Below are 26,980 nucleotides of genomic sequence, written 5' to 3' on the forward strand. Positions count from 1 at the left end.
GTCGAATCCATATAATCGACACAAATGACATATTGTCGTGCAAAATAAATAATTAAAATAAAATAAAATAAAGAAATATTGTTATTTTTATTACGAGTATTTTATTACATTTCCGATTACTTTATTGTTGTTTTTATTATATTATTATTACATTTCATTAGAGAAAATTGAACTTTGGCTTGCTTCACCAATGGTTATTAGTATCCCTCTGTGCAATCACTAGTGACATCAAAACTAAACAAGTCAATCATCCAAAAGTTGTAAAAAAAAATTCTTCGACAAGAGATAAGACAAAACTTACCAAGCAAGTCCGTACGTCATTTGTATTTTAAATTTTAAATTTTATTCATAATAAGATGGTACACACACTTTACAAGTTACGATATCCTCCTATAATACTATATCAAAAGGGTTACTGTTTAATTTAATATTTTTTTTACTTCTTACATTTTTGTTGATGAAATATAAAAATAAAATTTTAATATAAAAACTTAATTGAGAATGTGATTCAAGGTACTTCTTATTATGTAAAGAAAGAAATTTTCATATAAAAACTTAATTGAGTATGACAAGTTCTTAACATGTAACGAAAGATTTATTAGTACAATTAAATGGGCAAAATGCCAAAAAAAAAAAAAAAAAAACTAAACTAAACTCTAATCATATTATTCTAATCATATTATTCACGCTACTTTATTAGATATTATAAAATAAATTATTTTTTTTCACCGTTTTGTTTGTTTGAATGTAAAATATTTTATTTTTATTTTTTGTTATCTGATTGTAATAAATATTTACAAAAAAAAATAAATAAATAAAACATAACAAATATAACTTAGTTAGTAATTTTTAATAAATTATTTTATATGTCCCACTCGATGTACTCGATCTTGACTTAAGATTTTGCTAAATACCGAAAAAAAAAAATTACTAAAAAAAAAATTTTTGTAGAAAAACTTTACCCACATATTTAAAAAAGTTAGAATATTAAAAATACTGGAACTTTTAAAAAATAATAATTGAAGAGAATTTAAATGAATTAAATAGAAAAAACATAAAAAGAGTATTCTGCTAAGTGATTTTTGAATAAAAATAAGAGGTAAAAAATAATAATAAATAAAAAAAATACCTCAAAATTGGTGTGTTGCCATTTTCAAGGAAAATAAGTCGTCAAAAATTAATAACTTGGGAGTATTTTTCCCCATAATTAAATTGACAAAGAATTCAGGAAAATAGATAGAATAAAAGAAATTCGACAAAAGATTAAAATTAATTCAGGAAATAGAATAAAAGAAATTCTACAAAATTAAAATTGTTGAGTTTTGATCCAGTGGGGTCACATGTAATGCAATCTCCCTCTCATATTCTCTCTCGGACAAAAAGCCATCCATTTCAAAGATAATTAGTTGACCGTAGACAAGTCCACTTTCTCTCTCTGGACCTTCTACTTTTCCTTCTTCACATCATCACATGTTAGAGCCTTAGAGGTCGGCCTAAATTTTTGAATTTCTCCTCCTTCAATCTCTCTCTAAATTTGGTGAAAAAAAAAAATCTCTCTCTAAAATCTGATCTTTTCATTCAAAGGTTCAATCTTTACACAGAAGTTACATTCAGATCTCAGAATTCTGTTTTTTCCGGTGAAATTGGTGCCTACACTGAACCTTACTCATGGCCGGGCGATATGACAATCCCTTCGCTGAAGAAGAAGTTAATCCCTTTGCTGTAAGTGCCTTAGCTATCATCCACACTCTCTCTTCCTCTGTGTGTCTCTCTCTACACAGACACAAATATATATTTATATGTATATTGGTAGTATGAGAGTCTGTATATACGGAATAATTTAAAATAAATAGTCGCGGTTCTGAAAATTTTCAAATTGTAAAATTTTTTTTTTGTGGATAGTTAGCTGATTTGTTTGATTATACAATCGATGTAGCTTTTCAAGTGGATTCTTTTTAGTTGTTCGAATTGATATATCTGACGGCTTGTGTGTGTGTGTGTGTGTTTTTTTTTTTTTTTAATTAATATATATATTTTTATCCGTGTAGATGATGAAAACGTAAGTCTTGCTTTTCTTCGCAAATTATATTGTTTTTCCCTTTTTTGTTGGGTTAACTATGCAGTTCTGGCTCTCTCTTGTTGGTTAGGTTATGAAGTGAATTTACTTATTCACTGTTATTACTGAAACTGAATCTTCTTTTGTAGTATATTGTTTTTACAGTCAATTGGATCTTATTCTCTTATTTGTATGATATGTAGAGAAGGATTTGAAATTGTTCTAGGCTCCATTTGGCTTGAAGGATGTGAAATTAAAGATTTATGCTCAATTATTTATAATATTAGAGTATAAATTTAGAATGAGGGATTTACTATATAGAGAAGGATTTCAAATTCTTTCAATTATATAAGAATTATAGGGTATAATTGCAAATAAGTTGCTTTAAATAGGTGGGTAGTATATGCCATTTCTGCTGGCGGTTCTCCATGTTGTGGATTTTTGTTTCGAAATTAATATGCTTATGTTCATGTGCCATTACTACTTAAAAAAGTATAGGTACTGTTCTGAATACAAGACAACACGGGTGTGGTTAGGGGATATATGTTCAAGACACCCCTCAAACACATTCGTAATAAGAGTGTTTAACAATGGATCAAAGGAACATATTCATGGTTCACTAGGAATGTCGAGATAGTGGATGCAGTTACGAGTCGATACATATTGGTAAACAAATGAAATCTGTCCAGTAGGATAGTTTCTTTTTTCATTTGTCTGTCAGGGATTTAAACTCTGTATCTCCCTCTTCTGGGTGGGAGGAGATACCACTTGAGCTAACAGCTGGTGGTTTTATTTGGATGTGATCTTTTAAATTTCTGATTGACATAATTCTTTTCAATGCTATATCAATGTTGCGTCTGCATACATTGTGATATTTCATACATTTTTTCATCCTTCAGTATGTTATCATATATTTATATATTTCAATTTTCGTATCTCCCCCTTTCTCTAAACACTTATTTGTATTATTATTTTTGGGGATTACTTGAAGCCTGGGAGCGTTCCTTCTGCCACAAACTCGAGGCTTTCACCTCTTCCTCCTGAACCTGCAGATTTCAACTATGACCGTGGTGCCCCATATGATATTCCTCTTGATACAAATTCATCCAAGGTTTGCGCAAAATTTTGAGATTGCGAAAATGACTAATCTATATGTATAAATCTCAGTTTCTCTAATTGAGATCTGTTTTCAAATTTAGGATTTAAGAAGGAAAGAGAAGGACCTGCAAGCTAAGGAGGCTGAATTGAGAAAGAGGGAACAGGTACTTACTGACAGATATCTGAACTTTATGAATTGGTTCACATTTATTTTGGGGTATGGTTGTACCTTGTTGAATTGTTATTTTTCATCCCTTTCCTCACTTTGCTTGCAAGTAAATTTTAGTTTCATGCATCTTACCTGACTGTTGTTTATAACTATTTCTAGCACTACAAGGATGGTATTTTGTTGTTGGTGTGAATCTGTAAAGATTAAATATACATGAAGTTATTACGCTTGAGAGTGGGAAAACCATTAATAATGAGCAATCATTTTATATATTTCCGAGAAATTTCATTTTTTCTTTTTTGTTTTTTCCCCATTGAGAATCTTAACTGTCATGTGATGTTTATAATATATGTAAATGTTTGGCATTATAGGATATCTTACATGGAAGACGTCCTTTTTCTCTGTAAAGATGTGGAATTCTCATTTGCAATATATCATGATTAGAAACATCTCCCTCCCTCTCTCTCTCTTTTGCATAAAATAATATTTTGCAGCCAACCAATTTGTGTGTTCTTTTGTTATGTAAAAGTAGACATTAATGCAGTTGCCTGGCACTGACCTCAGGTGGCCAAAAATCACAACAAAATAAATTGAAACGTGAAATGGGTGTTGGGGACCAAAAATATATCAAAAAGAAATTCAGTGGGTGGCTTTTATTTTGAAAACCATTTATGTTTGTGGCAACTTTACTTATTAGAGAGATACATCCTTATTGTTGTTTTTTATTTGTATTCTTGATGCTATGCAGGAAGTGAAACGGAGAGAAGATGCTGCAGCAAGAGGTGCTTGGCTCTCTTATTATATTTATTTCTTTTTAATTTTTGTCCTTCGCATATTATGGTTAAGTAGTTGTGGCTTTTTAGACCACTAGTCTAGGGCCTATATGGTTCAGTTTTCTTGAACCAGTTCTCAGAATTTAGAACAGAAGACTATTTGCATTCTCTGAAAATAGAACTTTTTTTAAGAAAACTGTTTTTAGGAAACTGTCTACCAAAGAAACTTTTGTACTATTTTCTGATTTTCAATTTTCTAAAAACACAAGGGTGAACTAAACGGGCCCTAGTTTTCCATTGCATTCTTCGTGGCATGTGAAGAGTCCATTGTCTTTCTGTAGCATTTAAAGAAATATGAAGGCTTTTCAGGATTTCAATTTCTGCACTTACTCTCTTATTTATGTTTTAATCACAAATATGCCTACTTATATACTAAGGTTCTTTGACATTCAAAATGTCGCATTAATTCTGCCTTGTGATTGACAAGTTGACATCATCCTTTTGCTTTGCAGCTGGAATTGTACTTGAGGAGAAAAATTGGCCGCCATTTTTCCCAATTATACATCACGATATTGCAAATGAAATACCAATTCATCTACAAAGGTTGCAATATGTTGCATTTACAACATTGTTGGGTATGTCTACTTCTGCTTGGTTGTACAGGTTTTTTATTTTTTTATGAAGTGTTAGAATTCTACTTGCATGCAGAATGTTGTATACATTTAAGTTACCGGACATGCTAAGATATGTTTTAATGGAAAATTATGTTGCAATACCATGTTTTTAGGTCATGAGTGAAGATTCTTTTCTATCCCATCGTCTCTTACCTCATGGCGTCTGCAACTTCTATTTATTTATTTTATCTTTTAGGCGGTTGAATGTAGTTGATTGATTTGTTCACTAGCATCTGTTCTTTTATTTATATATATATAGTCTTATATTATTCTTGTTGAAGACATCATAAACATCTTAAATGAATATTTGTATTACTGAAAACTTTGTTTAGAGGTTGTATTTGTGTTTTGCCAAATTCTGTAACAAAAGAGTTAAACAAAATGTCCCTTTTGCTCCTAAGTCGTCATCTTACCAGAGGAAGCATTTTCTCTCATATGGTTTGAATTACATTAGAATAAAGCAAGTGTAACCTTGATGGACGTCTAGGCTGTGTAATTCATTAGACAATTGGATTACCCTAAACTTAAGTGATATTTAAGTGGACTTAAATTAGTGAGTTTTTGACTATTTGGAATTATAAATGTCAATCGATTCGATTGGAACAAAGTAGGATTTGTACCTGTAGTTTGAGGAGCTGATCCCTACAAAACATTATAGAGGGACCAAGCCCTCCAGAAGTGGGATCGATTGCTCTCATCCAAAATGGCGAGATCGATCCTCTAAATGCTTGGATCAATCCTACTTGTCTAGAGCCCGTGAAAAACAGTTTTCTTATTCCAACTCAATTTAGGACTTGTCAAAAACATATTTAAAGTTTAAAACACTTCAGAAACATAAATACAAGAATCTAGGTTGTTTTAAGAAGAGATCACATTGAAGCAGCATGTGAATATAAAGGCGGCTTTGAGAGAAAAGAGAGAACACAAGTAATTTTTGTTTTCTTGGCTTAGCGTATAGTTAGCAGTTACACATAAAAACTTTATGAAAATATGTGATTGATGCATTGAATTTTTTGATCTAAAGTTTGAGTAGAATTTGTTCACTTCCTTCTAGGTCCTTATATTGAATACACAATCCAAAAGAAACCTTTTGCGTGCAACTTTCACTTTTTATGCATTTTGATGCATCATATCAAACATGCCAAACTTTTACAAGGTTTCCCACGGTGAATTCTCAGCTGCCACTTGATGGAATAACTTTTTTTTTTTTTTATAAGTAAATAGGAATAACTTTATGCTTAAAACCAAAATTATATGGTAAGAAAACAGATTTTTTTAGGCTTAAATTGGGTTAATTTGTGAACTTCTATCGTGTTCTGGTCTAAGAAACTGAATTAGAGAATAAACTATTTTTGGATATAATTGAATAAGAAATAAACCGTAGACGAGAATTTCTCTCTCTTTCCAATTATTTCTCCTCAACAAGAAAACATGTGGAAGACAAAGGAAATGAGAGAGAAACCGTGGTTTTCTTTTACATGCTGGACTCCTTTATAAGATACCGTATGAACCTATGAGGTATCCTATTTCTGTTATGCACTTTCTTTCCCCGATCTATCTATCATTATGTAATATACACTATCAGAAACTTGCATCCCTTTTATCCCCTTCACCTCCTCTCTAACCACCACTTGAGTTTGCATAATCCCACCACCATCATTGACCACTTTTCATTATAGGGTACAATTGCTCTGTTTGAAATGTGTGAAAGCAAGTATAATAAGAGCCCAAAACTTATCTCAATCTCTTATGGACTTGCATTACCAGTATAGACAATTCTGCCCACATGGCTCTGGAATCCACCTCTCCTAACATTAATAATCATCTATAGAATGTCATATTTGCTAAAAAATCAGTGAATCTGTTGGCTTCCTGATGCACATGATAAATCTTCTTAAATTTCAACCAAAATATTCTTAATATCATTGATAAAACTCCCAAGTCTTCCAAAACATCTATAGTCTTTGTTATAAACAGTCAATGATGGCTTTATAATCAGCCTCAATTTGAATTTTGCTGATGTTTGCCAAGCTTGTACAGTTACATCTCTCAAAGCTCTGTATTCTGCCACTGTAGTAGTAATTTTGACCTAATGTTGTGTTCTGCGAACAACAAAGCACTATGAAAAATCTCTGCTGCTGATGACCAGGATAAGCCCATCTTTGATGACTGGGTAGTGGCATGACATTCTGAATTCCTGTTTTTGTGTTGGTATAGTGAATGTTTTTGGAAAAGGGGACAAAAATTGTGCTCACTGTATCATAGTCGCTAAAAATTGAAGTCAATAGTATTATCCATGCCGTGAACATCTTTGCCTTTGTATACCTTAAGCTACTTTAAAAAGCCACTGATAATGGTCCACGCTCACAATGTATAAGTGCTGATGGTTTGCAGGATTGGCATCATGTCTTCTGTGGAATATTATTGCCACTACTACGGCATGGATTAAAGGGGAAGGTTAGTATGGAAAGATTTCTGATCTCGTCTGTACTTCCATTATTTTTGCTCTTTAACTATTGATCTGATTTCCTAATTCATTTTCACTTGATATTTTTACTTGTGTTGTTGCAGGCGTGAAAATTTGGTTCCTGGCTGTTATCTACTTCATAGCAGGGGTTCCAGGAGCCTATGTGTTGTGGTATCGGCCACTTTATCGTGCGTTTAGGTACTAGTGTTTAAATATTTTGCAAATTTAATTTGTCCTTGTATGGCTACCAGTTTTTTTCTATCTGTATTTTGTAGTCCATGTGGGAGATGAGGAGATCCAATAAGTGGCAAAAATGTCAAGTAATGGACTAGTAAGGGTGAAACTGCACCATTATATTGGTATCTTGGCTGCAGATTAGTTTTCTAAGATGGCTGAAATTTTTTTTTTTTGTTGCCAGGATAATCTTTGGATAAATTTTAGTAGAAAAATCTTATTATCATTATTACTAGATTGGATCTATATGTTTCATGGATTTTTTTCTTTTTATTTTATTTTTTTGGGATAGATAAGAAACAAATCCACTTCCCAACTGGGACTCGAACCCTTTACCTCTTCTTTGGGAGGTGGAGGAGATACCACTCAAGCCAATCCTTGGTGGTAACTGTCATTTCATAGATCTTCTTAATGAGACCTATTCAGTTTCTCTGACCACCTTTGCTAATGCCGTTAGTTTAGTTGACATGTTTGAGTCTTTGACTATATATATTTTAACATCAAAATCCTTGTTGCAGGACTGAAAGTGCAATGAAGTTCGGATGGTTTTTCCTTTTTTATATGGTAAGCCTTCCCGTATTTTTGTTGTGGATCTGTTGTCTACTCTGACTTGTCGTGGAGGATGCTTCATTTTTGCCCTTTGCCAACAGATTCACATTGGCTTCTGCATCTTTGCTGCTGTTGCTCCTCCTATATTTTTCAAAGGGAAATCTCTCACGTAAGTTCATACTTTTCAACCCTTTTAGTCTGAAGTTTTTCTTTTTTTATTTGGGGGCAGGGGAATGGTAAAACAAACGCGCGCGCACACACGTTTAGTTACTTTGTTAGTTCTCATTTATTAAATTGGTAATTTCCTGTACGGTAAATTTTTCTAAGGGGTTAATTAGGTTATTAGTGTTTAATGTTCTTTGAGGTGATATGTTTCCCTTGAAATGGCATGTCATGTACGAGTGATTAGTTTTTTCATGCTTTGCTAATGTTTTTCATGCTTTTTTTGGAGCAGAGGTATCCTGCCTGCTATAGATGTCGTAAGCAACCACGCTTTGGTCGGGGTAAGTTTGATCCCTGCTACACCATTTAATGTTTGGCATAATTATTATTCCATGGGTTGTTCCAATTACTATCTATTTGGTTGAGATAAGTTGAGTCCATGTTCTTTTTACATTTCTTCCCCTGGTGTGCCCTTGAATGGCAGAAGATGTGCCTCCGAATGAGATGCACAAATGAAGTACTGAGCTTGTAACCTTATTCATGAATTTATTTTGCCAGATATTCTACTTCATTGGATTTGGACTGTTCTGCGTTGAAACAGTGATCAGCGTTTGGGTTCTTCAGGTCTAGTTATTTACTTTCAATTCCGTCAAATACCTTCTAAGAAACTCGAGGCAAATTTGTTGCATGCTCTTTGCAGTACTCATTTCTCCTGGTTTGTTCATTGTGTGTTATATCTCATAATGCAGCAAGTATACATGTATTTCCGAGGAAGTGGAAAAGCTGCAGAGATGAAGCGTGAGGCGGCTAGAGGAGCTTTGAGAGCAGCTGTATGACACTTGACACTGAGCTACATGAATGAAGCTAGATAACCATCTTGCATGTGGATGTGGTTGCTTCAGCTGGCTATTTGTTACTTCTGTTTCATACGGGGCATTTATGTATTATTTCGTTGTTTAATTTCTTTTTATTAGGGTTTATTAGAAGACTTTTGAGGCAATTCTATCATGTAAAAACGAGATAGAAGCATACCTGCTGTGAACTAGAGATGTTTGCCTTTGTAAATCTGATCCTTGGCACTTTGATTTGTGTGCGCATTTGATTTGGTTTTTTGTCTGAAAAAAGTTTATTGCATAACTTTATATGCATGAAATTCTTTGAAAAGGACTTATGGTTCCATTTAAGCGAATGGTTTGGTGCAGAATGTCAATCTGGCTAGGCAGACCAAAGCAGACTATCAATAATTCACCGAGGCAAGTACGCGTTGTTACTTTCATTTTCATCTTTGCTATGGGTTTACCAATTTTTTTTTTTTTTTTTTTTTTTTTTCGTACATTTGAGTATGAAAAGTTTGAAAATTTAAAAGACAAAAAAAAAAAAAAGCAAATCATTTTTTATGGTGTTCGATTTCCAATAAACACAAAATGATTAGAAATTGCAAAAAATGTTAGTTAAATATGTAACAAGAAATGCTTTGAATATGACATTAATTAACTCGATATGAGTAGAGACGATAAACTCTTCTTTCACTAAAACAATAGTGGAGTTGTGAACCATCAGACTCTCAATAATGACTCTATAACATGCTATGAGATGTGGTCATGTGATAAAACATGTGGTTTCATCTATTTTTATTTTTTAAACAAAAATAGTTTTATGAAAAACTATGCGAAATAAGCTATAAGCTATTACCATGTAAGAACTTTCGTAAAAAAAAAAAGGTGTCTGTGCGCTGTAGCTGCCTATAAAAGTAAGTGGGTGTGTGCCTTTATTGCCATGATTAATAAATAAATAAATAATAAATTTTTTTCTAATGGCTTTAATTACGATTCTCCTATTCCCACGAGTTAATACATCACAACGACCACCAGGTACACGGTCCACATCCTTAATTATACCACACTTAATTTTCATAAAATCTTCTCTCATCTTATTCAAAATTATAGTTATATATATAGATATATATGATATTAAAGAAAAAAACTGAAGAGAAACACCCAAATGAAGAACATTCACCAAAATCACGCCCAATATACATATAATAGTACTGATTAAGTTTAGATCGCTTACTAAATAGCAAGTACCAAAACTACAACAGCATCACATGCATATATAGTTGATACTACTATATATATATATATATAATATTATATATATGAGAGAAGGTTGAACCTTCTACTTGCTGCTCTTCTTCTCAACAGTAAGCAACGCATTTCTTCTTGCAGTCCATGGTGCAACCACCACCACCTCCGCCGGAACCGTAGTTCTTCCCGGATCGGCTGTAAGAGCTGAAGCACTTGGCCGGACACGTCAGCTTCTTCCCTTTACACGGACCCTTCTCTTTGCAGACCACGGTGGGCCTAATCACCCCACCCTTGGAGTGCCCTCCACTCGGACCTCCATATCCATATCCGTACCCGCCGCCTACGTTTCCAAACCCGGGAATGTTAAACCCTCCTCCGGGACCGAAGGGGAATCCGCCCATCCCACCACTATTTCCTCCGCTGCTGCCACCGCCACCACCTTTGTTGTTGTTCCCATCATTTCCTCCGCCATCACCACCTTTGTTGTTGTTGCTGTTCCCACCATTTCCTCCGGCACTACCTTTGTTGTTGGTGTTGTTGTGGGCTTTCTCTTTGGCCTTGGCCGGAGCTTTGGCGGATCCAGATGGGTCGGGTCGGGTGGCAAAGGAGAGGGAGGCTGTGGCGAGCAAGAAGGCTATGAGAAAAATGTTTATGAAGTTCATGATGTTTGATTTTGAAAAGACAGGTGAAGATTGTGATAAGTGAGAAGGAAGACTTAGAGAGGTTGCGGACAATTAAATAGTGTGGGTGAGGAGAGTGACAAAAGCATTTAAGAGAGAGAGAGAGAGAGGGGGAGCGACTTTAAGAGATAGAGAAGGTGGATGGCAGTTGAGGTGACCTCCATAAGGACTCATCCACAAGGCATGCAAGTAGGTTGGACGTAATTATTGCACATTGTAGAATTTAATTATGAGTTTCCATATATTTTTACACACATGGATATACAGGAAAGTTATAGAGTGATGACCACCCACAATATTGTGGAAAAAGGTAATGAACAGGCCAGATCGACTTGAGTGGTTCAAGGTTAATTTAATTGAATTTTCAAAGGACACTCCAGGAGAGATCCAAGCCCTATCACGACTCTTTGCAAATTCACTGTTAACAACTATTGATGGTAACCCCATGCATAGAATTTTGAAATTTTTTGGCAGGGATGGGCCACATGTGAAATGAATACGATTTTGAAAATCCAGCTCTGCTCCTGCCATTAATTCAGTGATTATTTTTTTTTTTTAATTTTTTTTCCTTTACAAATACGTCATGCAGTGATTACAATACAATTGTTGGTATTAATTAAAGTCAATAAAGCTTAAACAACATAATGTGACCCACATTACTTTCAATAATAATGTGCTATATTGTTTACTATTTTATGTCATAATATTATTAAAAAATAATAATTCCTACATAAAATAGTTGCAGACAGTCCTCCCATACCCATAAATTATTACATAAAGGAACATTTGATACTATAGTTATATCAGAAAAACGAAAATGCTGCATGGTAGAGAACTTTGAATTATACAAAAATATAGAATTATTGTCACTTATTTAATTTGAAGTGCGTGCTTAGTTTAGGATTTTGTTTCCTCTTTGTTTTGGAAATTATTGTTGGGCTGGTTTTGACCCCTATTTGTTGCTTTGCTTGGGCTGCTTGCCTTTTTGTTGGATCTTTTGTAGGCCCATTGCTTTTTGGTTGGGCTGCTTTCTTTTGTTCCGTTACAATTTATTATCTATCAATAGCACTTTATTTACTTGGGGAAAAATTATGTGAATAAAAATTGACTTAATACCTTTTTCTTTTGCCTTTGATTTTTAGAATACTAAAACTTGAACCTTGAAATTAATTGTTACTATTATTTTATTCTTGATTATTGATAAATAATAGAATAATTCTATTTGGACCTATTTTTTTAGTCGATTTGTGTAATCGAACTATTCCTTTAATAATATATATATATACTGAGTCTGGATTCCATCCACTATATTAAAGGAATAAAAATCATCCTGACTACAATTTGTAAATAAAGAAATTACAAAATGATCAATATTGTGGTATGTTAAATAGGTTGTAGTGTATATATAAAACATTAAAGCGTTCATGTAAAGATTGGTTATGCTAAAATCACTGCAAAGAAAGAATTTCTACAACCATATCTCCTATTATGGTGATCTAAATCAAAATCTTTTAATCTCGGCCAAGTACTCTAATCATCCTCAATCCCAGTATGTTACAATCATTATTCGAGTATGATATGATATCATAAGAATTTACCATATGGTTAAAAAAATCACTTCAGGGTTGATAATAAACTTGAATTATGGCTTGGCTGGCAGAGTAGGCACTAGAAAAACTCATGGATGAGAATCTGAAGCATTTAAAGAAAGGGTCGACCATTGACATCAAAATCTTTATGACAATCATAAACATGGGTCATTTACATGTCCAACCACTTATTTCATTAATGAAACTATGGTCATGATTTTGATACAGCTATTCGGTACAAAGGGAAATGCAATCTTTTCAAGCGACAATAAGTTAAGAAGTCAGTTTGTACTTTATCTAAACATGTGAGCTGTCCCTCATTAGCTTTGACGAGAATAGGGGGTTTATAGATTAGTACCCTTATTAGCTTCATTAAAACACTTTACTGAGTGAGTGACAAGTGAAGCATAAATGTGCTAAAACTATAGTCACTTTCTTGTTAATCACACAAATTTGGCCTTAGTTACTTAAATCTCAAATCAGTAGGATTTTCTCTTGGACCGCCACAATTTTTTTGTAGCCGTTAGACTTGGCCATACCATAGGCTCAAGAAAACCATGATTCAAAGCCCAGCTAACTAAAAACCTTCAAAAATTCCGATAGTTCTAAGTGATATCTCGTTTGTACTGCATGGTTCCACTCTGTAAGAATTCCGAATCATTCTCTTGAAACTCATCTTCTTCATCATAAATGATCCGCTTGCCCCGATATGACCTTCAGATCCCCATAGCCCCCTCATCTGGGCCTTAGAAGTTGTCATGGTCCAAACCTAGGAGCTTTTGACACCAATGGAATGTGAACAACCAATTGCTCTGAAAGTTGAAGAGCTTTCTATTACAAATGAAATTTCAACACAATCGCATCCTATTTTAAAGAACCAAGAACCGCTGATGAAGATATGCTCATGAACCAGGGAAAATAAAATCGGAAACAAGAATGTTAAAGACACAAATGCACAGTAACTTTGGGCTGTATTAATGAAAAAATAATTATTATCATTTCATTTCCTTATATTGTCCAAACATCAAGAATCATTGGCTTCAGTAAGAGGAGTTTTATTCCTTGTTATCCTTGAACCATACTCATATTTATGATGTTGGCTAAACCAATGTTGACAAGCAGTGAGAGCTATGGTTCCTTTACCCTGCCAAAATTCTGCAATATGAGATCATTGATTTTATGCAACAATATGTCATAGACTAGAAGAGTTCCAGCTAGCATCAACAGCTCTAATAATCCTGTTATGTAGTTTTGCTCCAGCACAAGCAATTATGCCCCGGTCAAGTCCTTCTAAGTGCATACCCTTTGAGAAGTCGAGTGGATGACCTCCGGCATCAGTTACCACACCACCGGCCTCTTGAATGATAACAACACCGGCAGCATGATCCCATATCTTCTCCTTGTAGCCAGCCCGAGCAAATTTCATGAAAATCTCAGCATCCCCGCAGGCTATGGCTGCATACTTCACCATGCTGTATACACGTAATGGTTGGTTCCTGCAGTTGAAACATAGTATGTTTAGTGAAAATATCTCCTTTTTATTGAACAAATGCATACTTGTCACAATCATTTTTTCACTTCACTTTCCTATTTCTTTTCTTTTGTAATTTCCCTTACTGTTTTAATTTCATCTATATGTTTTGATTGTACAAGCGGAATGAATGTGTTAGTTAACAAATGTATAGGCTAAAGTTTTAGTTCTTGTAAAAGAGAGAAAATAATATTAACCTGAGCCCAACACTGTAAGCTAGTCCAGCTGTGAAGGAATGGCTTGTATTTGCCTTCTCAACTGGTTCGCAAAATGTTGCCAATGCAGGGTCATCAATCGTGGAAACATGGATTTGCCTTGCAGAGTTCGGCCAGACAAACTTCTTTTCTCCATGGAGCAACGGCTGCATCCAGGCCTTGCCATTACCTCTCCTTGCATAAATAACACAACCCTGGTTCCAAGAATCCGATGTTGGCGGGGTCAACTTAGATATAATTCTACGGTAGCCATTATGATAACTCAGCAATTCCTTCTTCATTGGGTAATTTGGACACCCAAGAACTCCAAGCACAGGTTCTCCATTATCTATTAATGCCAGAGCAATAGCATATTGATCCCCGCGTACAAATCCTAATGTCCCATCAACAGGATCCAGGACCCAAAATCTTCCTGTGGGACCCCCGGTTGAATTGCATCGACTGATGGCCTCAAGAACCTCTGTAGTTCCAAGAGCCTTTGCAGGACCTTCAAGCCCGAAACGAGGTGCTTCAGCTAGGCAGTCATTTACTGTTTCCACCACGGCTTCTAGTAGACCTGCTGCATCATCCTTGGACAGTGCTTGGACATCTTCTTCAGCAACAATTGATACATTTGAACTCCCAAAAGTCTCAGACAGTACCCAGTTGACAGTTGCTTGGACACTCCAATCTGTTTACATGGTATGATCAAGAGAATTAGCAAAACCTAGCATGAAAATAGGCCATATAATAGAAATTCACTCATAACAAACAGAATCTGCTGAACGACAGTACAACTGTACAAGCTTATTCTATCCTCTACTGTCTACTGAGTTCGGTCTTTCTTCTGGAAGGTTGGGATATGGTTAGCTGATCACTAAAAGGCTAGCACGTTAACGCGGAGCGAGACCTAACCTAGGCCAGAGGAGAGGCGATTAGAGCCTTGTTGAGTGTATAAATTCTTCCTATTTTTCTTGCAAAACCTCATATTGATCCCCAGTAGTACACTTCTAACATAATTTTGGAGGTAAAAGAAGGTTAAGATAACCAAGATGCCTATTACGAAATTATTACTACTAAAATTATTACTTCAACACAGCAAAGATCAAGTTCAGCCACGAAAATAAATTAAGCATGCCCTGAAGCAGTAAAAAGCCATGTAGATGCACCAACTTAGACAGCACTAATTATGTTCAAGTCTTGAAGATACTAGAAAAGCAGCCAGAATTTTCTTTTCTTTTTTTGTCCAGAATCAAATCATAACGTGCGAATCCTAAAAGATGCAAATTAAAAAAGTCTCTGACTTTACTTTATATAAGTAACAAAGGTTCTTCATAAGTCTAAATGGCATCAAAGCTCTTTATGACTCTACTAAGTATGAGTGCACTTCTTTGTTAACCAAAAGTAAATGTTCTTTCATAAAAATCCATAGTCTATATACATAGTATCCATAGCAAAAGATTGCAATCATACAGCTTGATTAAAAAATTTTGCCTCTAGTAAATACGCGACAATAAATGACATCCCTCTTGAACAAAACAAATAAATACTTGCACCAAAGATAAGTACATAATATTTTATTTGATTTAGCCATTCATTTCATACATGAATTATTCAATACTCATAAAGCTAAAAGATCCTTGCGCTTATCTTTTAATATTCCAATTCATAACAAACTATTTTCCAGATGAATTTGGAAAGGAACAATCTTTTCCTTTTCTAAAGGAACACTCATGGTGTAATCGTATAATATATTTATATTTATATATATCTATAGATATATATAAATATATATTGTGGATGTGTAATACAGAAATAGTACTATGTAATTACCATTCCAGAATTCCACAACAACTGCTACCCATGTCACAAAAATCATAGATTGATGTACAAGTGGATAAATTTTACTTCGGTCTGCAGAATTAATTCATAATTACAAATTTTCCAGCTGAATTGATTCAATTTTGTTTTTTTCCCGAAATCTTGCAAGATTCAATATTATAATATACTCTTAAATTTAAGGGTCACTGCAATCAGAACTGTCTTTTTATACTTTTTCTTGCATAACTAAGAAACATTAACCTCCTAAGTCCTAACCCTAAAGTCACTCCTCCACAAAGTGCATATTTTGCTAGTTCACAATCATTTTCAACCCCACATTCTCGCTCCACAGTAAAAAGGTAAATTCTTTAGCAACTTGTACAGAATCGAATACACATTAAAAAGGTAAATTCTTTAGCAACGTATAGGCATTTTATACCCAAAAACAACAACGTATTCAGATATCTTAAGGTTACTCTAAAATCAGAATCAAATTCAACCATAAAACAATACCCAACTAAAGAAAATTTGAATTACCTGCAATTGTGACAGGAGAATTGTCATCCTTGGATTGGACATGGTTGCTGGTTTTAGAAAGCAGACTTTCTTGCACTTTCTGACAAAGCAAACACGCCATCTGTACAGCCCTGACAGCAACCTCAATTTCTTTGCCATAGTATTCTTGTTCAGGTTCTGAAGATGTAAGCACCAACTTGTTCTGGCTCTCCATTGTTGAAGAAGAAGAAATATGGGTTTGATTACTCCTAGAGAGAGAAACAATGGAAGGTTTTAATGAGGACTGGCGGCTAATTTTGCTGTGAAAGAAGCAACAGCAGAAGCTTCCTACATGGTTGGGTGTGAAGAATTTACTTCTCCCGGTCTGGACCAACGCATGTGGGACTTTTGTTCCATGACTAGCACAAATTAAAGGCATCTCTCTCTCTCTACAAAGGCATCTCTCTCTCTCTAGTCTCCCCCAACAGAGTTCTTCTATAAGTCTTTTATTTGGACTTGGTGGGCTTGTCCTGATTTGGGAGATGGGAGGGGTGACAAAGACTATTTAAGGGAAATTGTTAGGGCTGGCCCTATAGCTGCCCCAGGAAATTCACGATGTTATTTAATTCGGGCCATCGATGTTGAATAGTCGCTGCGCAGACCCAAAGTATAATATGTATATATATATATAATTATGTGAAAGTAATTAAGTGAACAACTGATTTCAAAAGAAGTGTACTTTTACATTTTTAAATATATACCACCTAAATGAGCTGTGATTGTATGAACTTAAAGATTTCTAATGTTCTAACGCCTAAATAGATGAATGTGTTGTCTGCTGTGTACCAAAAAAAAATATTTTAAATATATTAGAAATCTTTTTAGATTAGTCTACTAATTCATTTGACTTACACAGGGAGTTTAGCAAGTTTAAAAAAATTATTATTATTCTTAGTATTATTATTATTAAATTTTTAAGAGGAAGAACTGCGCCCACTCTAGGGTTAAAGATTCTCCTTGGTGATGATGATGATTATTATTATTTGTTTATGTTTTTTTGTAGTTGAAACCTTTTAATATGAGTTCCTAATGTGGACATCATGATTTCATCATGATGATGCCCATGGAAACTACAGTGAAAAACACAACGTAAGTTTAATCTAGAGTGTCATATAAATCGGATCCATTTCCCCAACTCCATCTATATTTCATTTTCTGTACTGATTTGATTTTGTCTATTTCACATTTGTGATCTATATTTTATTATACTTATAAATCGAGAATCTAATATAACACGCAACATTATTAAATTGAGAATATAATATAATTAAATTAAGAATGCAACAATAAATTCTTACATAGTCTCGATTATCAAAATAGTTGCTTTCTAAATTTAATAATTGTTGCCGCGCTTATGCTGATATATGCTCAAAATAAATATATTGCATGAATGTTTACATTAATATTGCGATGGTGTTGCATCATCGCTCGATAAATCGCTTAAGTGGGCAGAGGCAGTGGAGTGCGGATACAGGAGTCATCTATTCACATTGTTGTTATACATGCGCATGTTTATCTGTGGGGCTAAATGATTACATTTTTTTCTGAATGAAGTTATGAACTTCATTTCATTGTCTTTATGTATGTATGCCCTTTCATTTTCAACAAGAGAAAATTCAAGATCAATGATTATTTGGATCTGATAGGATATAAAATAAACTAATGGATAAAAATGGGTCATGACACAACACAACCCACCATGTTGGCCTCTGCCACATGCCTGCTTTCTATGCAAGCAGTTACGAGCATTAGATGCTATTATGCTCTCTACTACTACACGATTATCCATCAGTGGCCAAATTCTGGCATTATTGCAACACTATGAAGTAAGTGTCGATCACATAATTTGATATGTTCTTCCCTTAACAAATTAGAGTCAATCTTATTCCACAAATACACAGGCATACGTGCATATATGTATATATATCAAGTACATAAATAATAAAATTCATTCACGTAGAGATACGTTGTGCAACGTCCTGTATTATTAATACAACAACCTTACGATGAAAATAATAAATCAATGTAATTATTATATAAGCAATCTGAATCATTTCTCGTTACCAAAAAATAAATCAATAAATAATCGAATTATTTCATTAATGATATAAAGATACTGACACAAGATGAAACGAACCTGAAAATAATCCAAATGATAGGTCCGCATGTAATAGGACTCAATTCTGCCGTGCAATTATTGGTACCCGCGTTGTTGCTTTTTACATGCTAGTAATGCAAAGAAATGTTCCATGATGCAATTCTTCCGTCATGATCTCGTCACTACTTAATTTCATCCGGTCATTATCTTCCTTGCCGCTCCCATTGAAGTAAATTCAAATTTAAATGATTGACTTAATCAATCACAATAAATAGTAAAATAAAGCAATTCCGCTGTCTTGCTTTATGGTGTGTTTCAAAGGCTTCCCACTTACTCTTTATGTCCTTCATCTTTTAGCCGAAAAAGGTAATAAGATTTTGATCTAATCCACAATCTACCAAGGGTCATCACCCTCCGTCACTTGAACATCAGGAATCATGTTTTTTGAATTTAAATTCTAAATAAACGGGAAGCTAAATTTGAAAACTAAATAATATAATACAATTAATACTATTAAGAGAATTTTTTCATGTGCTCTCTATTTATTAAATCATTGAATTGAAACAATTTTTAAAATATTTTTTTTAAAAAAATAGTGAGCTTTTGATTACCTCCAACTATATGCATGGAATATATGTCAAACATAGAAAACACTCTTGATAGATTTTTTTAATTTTTTTTTCCTTGAATAGGGAAATAGATCATTTTGCAAATGTTTAGTTACATGAATTCCCAAATTCATTTATAGGTTGTAGTAAATTAATCACAATTAAGTAAGGAGTTGTTTCTTCAAATTATTGAGCTTAATGTCATGCCATCACATGCCTATTTGTTACGCTGAGAAGGATATTTGTGTGGAATATTGTAGAAAGGTTTTTTTATTTTTTTTGGAAAGGTAAATGATTAATATTGATTTATTATGTACAAAATACAAACAAATATTGTAAAGAGAATTGGAATATATTGCAGGGAGAGTTGGAGAAATTTGTAGATTGGAGAGATGATTCTAAACTTTTTTTAGGATTTGTATCTAAGATAGCTATGTAGATGGTAAATAGCATGCCTATAAATAGGTAATAGTTGATTTGTAAATTCAATAAAAATTCTTTTGCATTTTCCTTTTTTTTGATATTTTTTAAAATTAGTAAAAACTCATGCTATTCTTTATGAAAAAACTGGGGAAAATCTTTTACCCAGTATAAATACACATTAATTCCAGAGTATCTATCACTATGATTATCAAAAAAAATTCAAAAGCTACGTACTGCAATGTAAAACCAATCAGTACATGATTCGAATGGAAATTTATAAGATTGTGTACTATTGTGTTAAAAATTTATAATATTATTTGATGAAAAATTATATAAAAATTAAAAAATTTATATATTATATACGTGCTATTTAAATATTATAAATACTTTAAAGATAAAGATACATGTTTCTACCAATTTTTTAACATCTTGTTATCGTTGAGATCAATTTCAATAAGTTTCAAAGTGTTACTGGTGTTGGAATTTCAAAGTTGTCAACTATTTGTATTAACAATTTATAATAGATAGATATAGATGTAAATAATAAAAGTCAAATAAATCTTCTAAAAAAATTTCTCAATTCAACTTTCAATAAAGAGAACTGATAAGTTTCATCATTGATTTTGAAAATAATGGGAGGAATATCTCCCACAAAATGATGAAACTCATTCACTTAATCTTCATTATTGATTTACTTAATGAATGGCTTATGTTGCTTTGGTGGAAGAAAAAAAAAATTGAAATAGTGAGTGTGAATTATAAAATACTCCAGAATCTTTATAATATTTGTGATGATCATGGATTCTCCCTTCTCTCTCCCCCTCTTATTATTATTATTATTATTATTAATTAATTAATTAATTAATCACACATTGTCTCTTGCAATGAAGATGACATCCAAGTCCCGTTTAATAATTTCATGGCAAGATATAAGGACGTAAATTTTCTTACATATTCATTCCTTTATTTTTATTTTTATTTTATTTTTATTTTTATTTTTTTTTTATGAGCGTTTTTGCTCCATGGGCTTATATGTAGTCCTGTAAAAGTAATGGGCTTGAGGTTGGGCTGTCATGATGTAAAAAAAATTCAATTCTAAATGACCTAGATCAGACAAATCTGTACTTGTAAAGTTGGTTCAAATGATTCAACTAGTTATTAAAAATCTAAGATTCAAAGGCTATTCAACAAGTAGGTCAAAGCTATGCCCAAATTAATATTCATTGTATATATTTCACACATGTTGATCATTAATTAGAAACTTTGGCATTTTTAGGCTTCGTTTATTCTACTTATTCTCTTCTCAGAATTGCAGCAACTCATGTTCTCCTTCAAATATCAATGATCACCTTTTTTGTTTTGGGATATTTTAGTTTGCCTTGCTTCGGTGTTTTCCATGTATTCCCCTCTCATCATCAGTTTATTCAAATATTTATGCCCACAATTTTAAAATTATAAACTATTTATTCTTCATTAAAGATAAGAATAATGAATTTTAAGTCTAAAAACATTACACAAAATGGAGAAGTTCCGCGAAGCTTCCTTCAATTTTATGTAGGGTGAAATGCTTTCACACCTCTTAAGATTTACCTTTATTATTTGCAGGTTAAAGCAATGAAAATACTCTTAATTCATAAAGATTTGTTGCCAAATTATAACTACAAGTAAGCAAAAATTGATTGTTGTAGGATTTTTTTTTTTCTTTCAATTTTTCTTAATAAAAAATTATGAAAAAAGAACAACTCTTATATTTAGCTCGTGAAGAAGCAAACTCAATAAAACCCTTTTTCTTCATAGAAAAAAAAAAAAGGAAAAGAAAAGAAAAAGAGTTATTAGATAAGACAAACGTCAAGTATGATATCATTTCCTACAAAAAATTATGCAAATGTAGCATAATATAAGAGATAAGCCATACAATGAAGTTATAGTCCCATTAACAGAAGCAACTGAAAAGGTAGGATTTTAGTTGGTGGATGTCAATCGTGTCATAATCTTGGATTCAATTTTAATTTGTCAATTGTCACACCCAATTATATATATATATTTAGTGGAATAACGACTTATTTGAATCTAAAATGCTTTTCAACTGAAATTGATGTTTGAAAGACATTGTTTTTCTTTTTTGTTTTTTTGTTTTTTTTTTTTGGGCTAGAGGAGAAAATGGTTTAACATGCAGTAGGGTCTCTAAGCCGCTTATATGGTTTAAAAATTTTGATTCAATTTTTTTTAGTTGTTTTAAATTTTACAAAAATAATTACATGAGTCTCTCCAATACTATTTAATTTATAAAATATAATTTTTTTATTAAAAATTAATTTATGAATCATATACTATGGTTTACAATCTTTAGTAAGAACTAATTAATATACATCTGGTCCAACCATTGCAATTATTAATATTAATTATTCTTTGAAAATAAGAAAAGAAAGAAATAAATAAAGAAGACATTGTAAATTTGTAGGACTCCTAAAAAAACATTTTTCAAAATTCAAAGGGGGTGAATGAGAAATTGACCCTGACGCGTAAAGAGAAAAGGAACGTCAAGTCCAAGTCCACTCCAACCTACCCTACCTGGCCAGAAAAATGAGGAGGGGCACTTCCACTCCACTTAGGCTCGGGTCAAATCATGTGTCCTGAAACCAAATTATCACGTGATGCAAATGCAAATAATACACTTTAAGCTAGTTTGACATAGTAAAATGAAATAAAAAAAATAAAATGGAATGAATTTTTTTTCATCCTCGTACTTAGTGTTAATTTTAAAATTAAAATTATAGTTATCCATTATTATTAAAAAAATGATTATTTCATCAAAATTATTTCACTTTTAAACAAAAAGGATAACCATTCCATTCTCATTCCATTCCCACTTCCATTCTTTTTTCATTCCACCATACTAAACTAATCCTAAATAGATTCTCAAAAAACCGCGGTTTGAAATATAACAGGTAAATGAAAATAATACACTCAAAAAAAGATTTTGAATAAAACACACTATTAGAACAAAATTATTAAAATATAACATTTAGCATTTTGACAATGTAACTCTTTTCAAAATATAATTTTGATATAAAAAAACAAAAAAAACATTTTGTATTAAAGATGCTCTAAGATGTCCATGTGTTCCTTCTCTTAGGAACATACCTTACATTAATATCCATATTTACTAAAGTTCATTTGCCCAGTCACATAATCATTATTTTTTCCCTCAAAATCACCACAAAAATAAATCAATACAGTAGTATTTATTCCCTTCAATTTTTGTGCACTTTTATAATTTTCGTTTTCTTTTGTGAATTTGATTGTTACACACTTCTACATTGATTTTTATATTTATTAATCTTTTAAAAGAGCTGATATTGACGCTCCAATTTTAACCTCCACGCTCCCCTCTCTTAATTATATGAACAATTTCCCCCTATTCAAGCCATCTGATCATTTTTGTGCTCTGGTTTTTTTTTTTTTTTTTTCCTTTGTAGTTTCTGATTCCTATCATTGCAAATTTTCTTGGAAACCTTGAACATACCGAGAAGGCAGTAGAAGAGCATATATACCCAGAAAGTATAGATCGAAATCAATAACTTTTACAATTTGTTATTTTTGTAATTGAATAATAGACCAGATTAATTTGGTGCCTAGAATTATTCACTATGATTCATAAACTTTAAAAAAAAATAATAAAAAAAATACGATTCAAGAGATTTCAATTGATGGATTATACGGAGTATATGTATCTAGAAAATTCAGAACTTTCTCAATATAAAGACAATTATATATATATATATATATATTTGGGATAAGGATTGTGATTTGTAGAGGCAGATCTTGATTTTGTGAAGAGAATGAAGGAGCCGCTACAGTCGCCGGCTGTTCGCCGATGCTGACTACCGTACCTCCATAGCGGCTTCCACGTTGAGTTTTGAAGGCCGCAAAAGATCCAATTTTTTTCGATTACTATTATTAGGTTCGTAGAGCGATCAACTAGGAGAAGAGAAAAAAGAGAAAAAAAAAAAAAAAAATGGAGAAAGAAATAGACACAGAGAGTGAAATAACCTTCTTTCTCTCCTGTTGTGCACTGGTATTACTGTACGTTTCTTTCTCTCCTGTTGTGCACTGGTATTACTGTACGTTCGTCGAAGGGGAAGGACACTAGTTATTAAACTTTGTTGGATCTTTATCTCCTTAATTTGTTCTTGTTTGGGGTTTTGTGTGTCGGAGCCTCTTGTGACTTAGTTTTGGACCGGTTGTCGATGGTCAGACCTTTGGATCTCTCTTATTTGTTACGTTCTTCTGTGGTAATTCCGTTTACAGAGTTTGGGCTATGTTTCTTCTACAAATTTAGAGTATGTTCTCTATTTTTATCTATGTTTCAAGATTTGTATGTTTCTTCTAGCTTGGTTTTTTGCCTCTGTACTACAGCTTTGACTTGACCTTTGAGCCTTTAAATGAAAAAAATAATAATAATAAAAAAAAACTTTGTTATGGAGAGCCCAATAATACTTCCCTTTTTCAAAAATTATATATTTAATTTGTAAATCTAATATTACTGAATGAGGATATTCACAGTCGCGCAAATATTATTGAATGCAAATATTATTGAATACAGTCGCACATTTAATTGTTGAAAAACCCAATTATAGAAGTTATAATGAATGTCTCTTTCTTATTTTTTTTGGAATTATAAAACTCAACTTTAAGACCAAATTACCCTTTTAAATTATTTCCTCTTTTTTATACCTAATAACCTTTCTTCTTTCCTTTTTGATTGAGTTTTAATTGAACTAATATTATAAAATTTGAGTTTTAGTTAATATATGAAAGAGTATTGTTATTGCGAGAGCACGCAAAAAGTCTAAATAGCTCCTGCTTATAAGTCACATGATTCATTTTTTAGAGATTTAGGAGAGTGAATTAATTAAGAAAGAATCTTTTGTAATAAGGAAACAAATAATCATTTTTCTCTTTCTTCTCTCCATGTTCTCTTTTTTTCTTTTTTTGGTTAATATCAACCAGTCTGTTTCTTTCTCTCTCTTGGTTAATCCATTCTTAAAAGATTTGAAATTACAGCCTTTTTCATAACTTATTCAATTGTTAAGTATTTCGAACTTTAAGAACCAAATGATACGGGAAAGAATCCAAGCTTTTTTATAAAAATCAAATTGGAGGAGTTATGAAACTGTTCTTTAGTTTTGTTTGCAGAGAAAGTAACAACTCTACTCTAGTTTAACCGTACAGTAAGGAATTAGAGTAGTGGTTCTTTATTTCTCATTGCCATATTAGGTGCCCCACCCTTGAGGTTGAACTGCTGTTTGTTGGAAGCTCTAAAATCATGAAGTACCTAAAGTACATTATAAATACACATAATAGTCTCAAGTTCATTACAATGATGAGACCGGCAGAGGAATAATGTGGCCATGAGAAATAACCAAGAATGGTTGAGGGTTAACAAAGAGAGAAAAATAAACATATTGGTTGGTACAATACTTCAGTCCTGCCACCATCAAGACAGATTGTAACCTCGTTTGGCATAACTTTTACTTTTACTTTTATATATATAAAAAAAAAAAGCGAAAAAGGTCACTTCTACTTAACTTAAGCGTATTGTTTGGTAATTATGTTTTAGAAGAGTTTTCCATGACAAATAATTTTTTCGTGTGCATTTGGCAAAATATTTGTCAAAACTTTTTTACTAATGAATTTACATTTTTGCCCTTAAATTTAATTAACTATTGTCCAGGAACTACCTATCTTTTTCTGACATTGTCCCAATGAATCAATTTTTAATTCCTGATCCTTGAGAGGGAGAACAAGCCCTCTAAACCAAAAGCATAGGATAACAAGGCCAAAAAAATCCCACAATAGCAGTATTTAACATATCTATCAAGCAGCAGTATACTTCATTTTCTAATCATGCAAATTCACACACACTTATAATATATATATGTATATATATACACACACACACACACTTCTTCATTCTTTGGAGTTATGCATTTGATCTCACCAAAGGAATAAATTGACATAATTACAATAATCAATTGCATAGCCCACCAAAATATCAAAAGAATTAATTTTACCAAATAAAATAAAGCAACTGATTATATACATACATATATATATTAATCAAGCTATAAGCAATAGATTAGCAATTTTATATGAAAATGGAGCTTGATTTCTTAAATCAAACCATTTTAAAATGCATTTCAGATTAGAAATTTAGAAACAATGGACTGTGAGAGAACGATTTCTATTGTTAAATTCACTAAACGAATGAACCCATCATAGATGTTGAGATTTATAAAGTTCATAGAAGAATCAACCAAAAGTTTTAGGGAATTAGAATTTTTTTGAAAAATAAAACCAACAACCTAGAAAGAGAGCAAATAATAGAGATGAGAACTTTGCAACTCAAGATAATGCGCCATGACATTTACAATGAGCCGATAAAATTAGATTCACCCACAACAGTGACTGCTCCATCCGGAGAATATCAAACGCATACCCATACGATTTTTTATTGAAAAGTACACTTATGTGTGTGTATACATATGTACATCAATATATGTATATAGCTACATATATATGCATGCCCATACAATGATAAGATGTTCTAGTGTTAATTTTTGGAGCAGACCAAGAAAGAAGCAATGAGGATGAAAAACCTAATTTGAGCCAGAGAGGCGTATTTGCAGCGAGAGGGTTAGAAGAAGAACGATGATGACATTGTGGGATACAACTGGAAATTTATTTTTTCCCTTTGAATCACGAGGGGCACGCTTGGTAATATGAAAAGTTCATTAAAACCCCAAAGCAGCTTCCCGCATCTCTTCCTAGAAAAGCTGGTCCACCCCAGCTTCGTCTAAACGCTCTTCTAGAGGCCCAAAGCTCTTCTACAAAATCATCCAAACACTACAAATATCAGTTTTTTGACTCTGAAAGCCGAAAGCGGCTTTTCAAAAGCCAATGCAAACATGCCTGTGTCCCAATAAAAAATTGACACTATGAATGTTGTTTTTAATTAACTCATGGGAAATTGTATTTTCTATATTTTTTTTTCTTTTATTTTTAAATTTCTTAAAATAGAAAACTATCCTTACAAAAATTGAACTGACCATTTCTATTTCTCCTGTTTTAAAATCTACCCCAAGAGTTTTTATGCATGTTATATATGAAAGTTATTCATTTTTTTACTCAATTCTATGGTTTCTATCTTAT

The 26,980-nt window shown here is 32.6% G+C and overlaps 3 protein-coding genes across 3 annotated transcripts; 1 reads left to right on the top strand and 2 right to left on the bottom strand.

Annotated features, from left to right (window-relative positions):
* Positions 1-1,404: 1,404 nt before the first annotated feature.
* LOC132266372 (secretory carrier-associated membrane protein 2-like) lies at positions 1,405-9,279 on the top strand. Its single transcript, XM_059767226.1, has 12 exons — positions 1,405-1,722; positions 3,048-3,167; positions 3,256-3,318; positions 4,072-4,105; positions 4,609-4,731; positions 7,165-7,227; positions 7,342-7,435; positions 7,990-8,035; positions 8,122-8,189; positions 8,475-8,523; positions 8,741-8,806; positions 8,932-9,279. Exons 1-12 carry the CDS (start codon positions 1,669-1,671, stop codon positions 9,016-9,018), a joined length of 867 nt encoding a protein of 288 aa, XP_059623209.1. The 5' UTR covers positions 1,405-1,668; the 3' UTR covers positions 9,019-9,279.
* An 810-nt stretch (positions 9,280-10,089) lies between these two features.
* Positions 10,090-11,007, bottom strand: LOC132266357 (putative glycine-rich cell wall structural protein 1). Its single transcript, XM_059767213.1, has one exon. It carries the CDS (start codon positions 10,926-10,928, stop codon positions 10,377-10,379), a length of 552 nt encoding a protein of 183 aa, XP_059623196.1. The 5' UTR covers positions 10,929-11,007; the 3' UTR covers positions 10,090-10,376.
* A 2,502-nt stretch (positions 11,008-13,509) lies between these two features.
* On the bottom strand, positions 13,510-17,119 carry LOC132266362 (PAP-specific phosphatase HAL2-like). The gene is made up of 3 exons (XM_059767219.1): positions 16,619-17,119; positions 14,264-14,951; positions 13,510-14,031 (listed from the first exon to the last, which is right to left on the bottom strand). Exons 1-3 carry the CDS (start codon positions 17,013-17,015, stop codon positions 13,728-13,730), a joined length of 1,389 nt encoding a protein of 462 aa, XP_059623202.1. The 5' UTR covers positions 17,016-17,119; the 3' UTR covers positions 13,510-13,727.
* Positions 17,120-26,980: the final 9,861 nt, after the last annotated feature.

The sequence above is a fragment of the Cornus florida genome, unplaced genomic scaffold (genome assembly GCF_030987335.1).
Source record: "Cornus florida cultivar Cherokee Brave unplaced genomic scaffold, ASM3098733v1 CherokeeBrave_3.0.0_Hap2_Chr01, whole genome shotgun sequence".
Taxonomy (NCBI): Eukaryota; Viridiplantae; Streptophyta; class Magnoliopsida; order Cornales; family Cornaceae; genus Cornus; species Cornus florida.

Bases quoted from the DNA above. Each gene is read 5' to 3' on its own strand.
- LOC132266357 (XM_059767213.1), bottom strand. From the start codon at position 10,928: ATGAACTTCATAAACATTTTTCTCATAGCCTTCTTGCTCGCCACAGCC.
- LOC132266362 (XM_059767219.1), bottom strand. From the start codon at position 17,015: ATGCCTTTAATTTGTGCTAGTCATGGAACAAAAGTCCCACATGCGTTG. The intron at 14,952-16,618 runs GTAATTCAAATT...CCATGTAAACAG, and splicing joins TTCTCCTGTCACAATTGCAG to ATTGGAGTGTCCAAGCAACT. The intron at 14,032-14,263 runs GTTAATATTATT...TTTCAACTGCAG, and splicing joins GCTTACAGTGTTGGGCTCAG to GAACCAACCATTACGTGTAT.
- LOC132266372 (XM_059767226.1), top strand. From the start codon at position 1,669: ATGGCCGGGCGATATGACAATCCCTTCGCTGAAGAAGAAGTTAATCCC. The intron at 1,723-3,047 runs GTAAGTGCCTTA...GATTACTTGAAG, and splicing joins AAGAAGTTAATCCCTTTGCT to CCTGGGAGCGTTCCTTCTGC. The intron at 8,190-8,474 runs GTAAGTTCATAC...TTTTTGGAGCAG, and splicing joins TTCAAAGGGAAATCTCTCAC to AGGTATCCTGCCTGCTATAG.